The sequence below is a fragment of the Physeter macrocephalus genome, chromosome 21 (assembly GCF_002837175.3).
Source record: "Physeter macrocephalus isolate SW-GA chromosome 21, ASM283717v5, whole genome shotgun sequence".
Taxonomy (NCBI): domain Eukaryota; kingdom Metazoa; phylum Chordata; class Mammalia; order Artiodactyla; family Physeteridae; genus Physeter; species Physeter macrocephalus.
The window spans coordinates 1,055,016-1,058,533 of NC_041234.1; the positions used below are offsets into that span (position 1 = coordinate 1,055,016).

The 3,518-nt window shown below is 50.7% G+C and overlaps 1 protein-coding gene across 6 annotated transcripts in view; it reads left to right on the forward strand.

The window, feature by feature from the left end:
• Window positions 1–2,745: 2,745 nt before the first annotated feature.
• TXLNG (taxilin gamma) overlaps window positions 2,746–3,518 on the forward strand; it is a 69,352-nt gene continuing 68,579 nt past the window's right edge. For 5 of the 6 annotated variants that reach the window (XM_028482847.2, XM_028482846.2, XM_028482845.2 and 2 more), the window contains exon 1: window positions 2,750–2,914. In XM_028482847.2, coding sequence (XP_028338648.1) covers window positions 2,813–2,914 — 102 coding nt within the window. In that variant the 5' untranslated portion in view covers window positions 2,750–2,812. Of the gene's footprint in view, window positions 2,915–3,518 lie in introns of all 6 variants that reach the window. The other variant, XM_028482850.2, reaches the window with a different exon arrangement.

The following is a 3,518-nucleotide window of genomic DNA, read 5'->3' on the forward strand; positions in this document are numbered from 1 at the left end:
TGGCAGGAAGAGTTCTTAACAGAGACCCTAAGTCCTTGAGCAAAACGTGAGAATAATTAATGCAGATAGATCATGGGATGCCTCTTAAAGACTTGGAAATAAAGAAATGATAGCTCTTGGGACTTCCCTGGTGGTCCAGTGGTTAAGACTCCGTGCTCTCAATGCAGGGGGCCCGGGTTCCATCCTTGGTCAGGGAACTAGATCCTGCATGCATGCCGCAACGAAGATCCCGCATGCTGCAACTGAGACCTGGCGCAGCCAAATAAATAAATATTTAAAAAAAAAAAAAAGTTAGCTCTTGAAGACTTAAAACATAACCCCAATAATGGATCCCAGCTGAGATAAGCACAGTGCTTTATAGAGCCTTGGGTTAAGGCTGGACAGTAACCTCTTTGAAGGCATTTAAACAAAGAATGGGTCTATCAAAAATCAGGTTAGTCTGACCTGGGGAAGAAGAGAGTGATCTGAGACCCAGAGAGCCAGACAGAAGCTATTCTTTCTCTCTCCCTTCTGCTAAGCTGTTTTCCTTAGAAACGGATCACTAAGCCTGGCCCACTTGCAAGAATAGGGGAATCAGACTCCACCTTTTGAAGGGAGGAGCATCAAAGAACTTGTGGACAGATTTAAAAAAACACCATCCCCTCCATTAAAGACGTTATAAGAAGCAGACCTCCGAAATTCATATTTCTCGCGGGAGCAGTAATAGCTATGTTTCTCTTGAGCACCCGGTTTGTTTTTATTTTGTTACGCTGTGAATCACTCTGTAAATTGTGTTTTCCTCTTTTCCCAGCTGTCAAGAAGCTCAAAATAAAAATTTGGCTCATGTCCAGCTTGTGGACAAGACCTCAAGGCATGTGTTTCATGGTATCAACTCACCCATGACTTCATCTTATTTTTCCTGATCCTTCTTTCACTTTCACTTTGTCATTTCTCTCTCTCTCTCTCTCTCTCTGCCTCTGTATTTGTATATAAACGAATGATATGACATATATCTATATATCTACACACACACATATGTATGTCGTGGCATATCGTGTATATGTTTACAGCCTTCCAAATCCCTTTGAAGTAAGAAAGTATATAAATAAAACAAATACAATTAACTATTTTTCATTTCTCTTAAGACTTGAGGTCACTTGCATAGTCCTTTTGTCTTCTTAATAAAGATAACTATTTTTTAAAATTCCATGCATACTTATACTCAAACAATACGGAAAATCATGAAGTAAAAATACTCCCAAGTTTCATCTCCCAGGGAAAGACATTATTAACACTTTGATTAATGTCCTAAACATCGCTTTATAAACGTACAGGCAATTCTATGAAAATGGATTTTTTTTTTAAGCTCACTGTGCTATGTATATTTTGTAGGTCAATTTAAAAAATGTTTATCGTTTTTAGTAGCTGCATGGTGTTCTCTTGTACCATAATTTAACTATGGTGCATTTAACACTCAATTCCCCAGGCGGGTTAGAAGCAGCATTACCGATAGATTTTTTTCTGCATCTCACTGGGACTTTTGCCTTTAAGAAGGTGAGGAATAGTGGCCGAGGCCATCAGCTTTATATAGTGTCTAGGTATGGGTTCATTATCTGTTGCTCTAGTTTTGAAATCTCAAAGCTGGACTGAGGTATTCTGCCTGTGAAATGAAATAATGGTACTTTCCCCAAATTTACAGAAATAATTAAAATTAATAGAAGGAATTTCCCCAATATTGAAATTTACTCTCACGTAAGTTATTAAATTTTTGGCGCCGGACACCACTACTTAGTATTCTCTCATAAAAAATGACATAGGATTTACACAAATTTTCATAATGAGTTATTTAAGGCAACATGTCAGGATTTCATGACGGTCCGTGACTATCAGAAGCTCGGTCATTGGAGATCTGGTTCCATCAGATGTAAATAGGGAGTATGCCTGAGAAAAAATCCATCCCCGCCCTAATCTCGTCAAGAAAAAAAAATCGATTCAGCAAACCGAGTTTGTTAGAAAATTTCAGTAACGAAACAACTGGCGGAGAAAGCCAGTACGTTCAATGTGTATTAAGCGCCAACTAAGGGTGGAGAACTGTGCTAGAAGCCCGGGCGGTTCAGCCAAGGTGAATATGACGCAGCCCCCACCCCGCAGGAGCTCGGGACCGTTAAACGGTGCTGAGAGTTCTGGTGGAGGGGCAGGACTCGGGACAGGTGTCGAGCCAGAAACCTCAAATTCTGAAAGCCATTACAACTGTCCCGCCTTGAAAGTCACGAAGTATTTCTCCTCATCCCCCAATCATTCGGGCTCAGTTCCGAAGAAGAGCAACCAAAACAAAAGCAGAACAATGTGTCCCCGACCCAGCTCCCTCCCAGACACTGAACTATTTCTGAACTTTTCCCGCAGGATGATAAAGAGTACCTTCCGGTACCGGTACCTCGCCCCTAGAAAACTACAAATCCCAGGAGGCTGCACGCGCAGCACAGCGGATACTCTTCCCCCATTTCAGAACGCCGCATTACGCTCCAATCCTGATCCGGGTCTGCGAGCCGTGGCCGCGCAGCCTGCTGGGACTTGTAGTCCGCTCCAGAGTCCCTTTCCTCGTTCGCGCAGACTCGCGCGGCCTCTGTTCGCCCTTCGGCCCTGCAGTAGCCCAGCCCCGGCTTCAATGCTCCCCACCCCCATCCCGCTCCGTTCCCTCGGGGGCCAACCTCCTCCGGTCACGTGGGGAGCCTTGCACGCGGCAATTGGATGGGGGATTCAGGGGTGGGGCGCGAGGCCCTGCGAGGTTCCGTGCCCCTTGTCGGGCTGCTTGTTTGGCTGCTGCCGTCACCTCATGGCGACGCGGGTAGAGGAGGCTTCGCGGGGAAGAGGCGGCGGCGCCGAGGAGGCAGTTGAGGCCGGACGGGGCGGACGGCGACGCAGCCCGCGGCAGAAGGTCAGTCTGGGGGGTGCCTGCGTTGTTGCTGGGCCCGGGGAATGCTGGGGCTAGCTGTTTCGGGGTGCACCTCTTCACTCTCCCGGGTTACCTTTAGCCACGGGACGACCATCCGGCCCTCTTCGCTCCCAGGGTGACGACAGTGGGAGCAGGTGAGGGGAGTGGAACCGGGGTGGATGGGGTGGGAGGGGGCGATGGTTGGGGATTGAGGCGGGGGCGGGAGGGAGGGCAGAGGGCGCAGCCTGGTGGGAGGGGGAAGGGGTGCTTGGCGGGGGCGCGCCAGGTGTGACAGCCACGTGCGGCCGGCGCCGCGGGGCCCCGGGCGCCAGGTGTTCCCTCTCCCAGCCCCCGCCCTCCGCGTGCTTCCCGTGCTCCTAGCGCTGGGCGCCGCCGTCTGGGAGCTGCCGGGGGTCGCGGGCTCGCCCTCCTCGTGCCGGGCAGGTGCGCGGGGCGCGCTGCTGGGTGCTCCCGGGCGGCGCGGGCGAGGCTGTTGCGCAGTAAGATAACCGCGCGGGAGCCGGGGCTGCGCTGCGCCCCCCTTCCCCCGCCCCCCCTCCCCCGCCCCCCCGCGCTCCCCGCCCCTGCGCGGGCTGGCGGGCCGGGG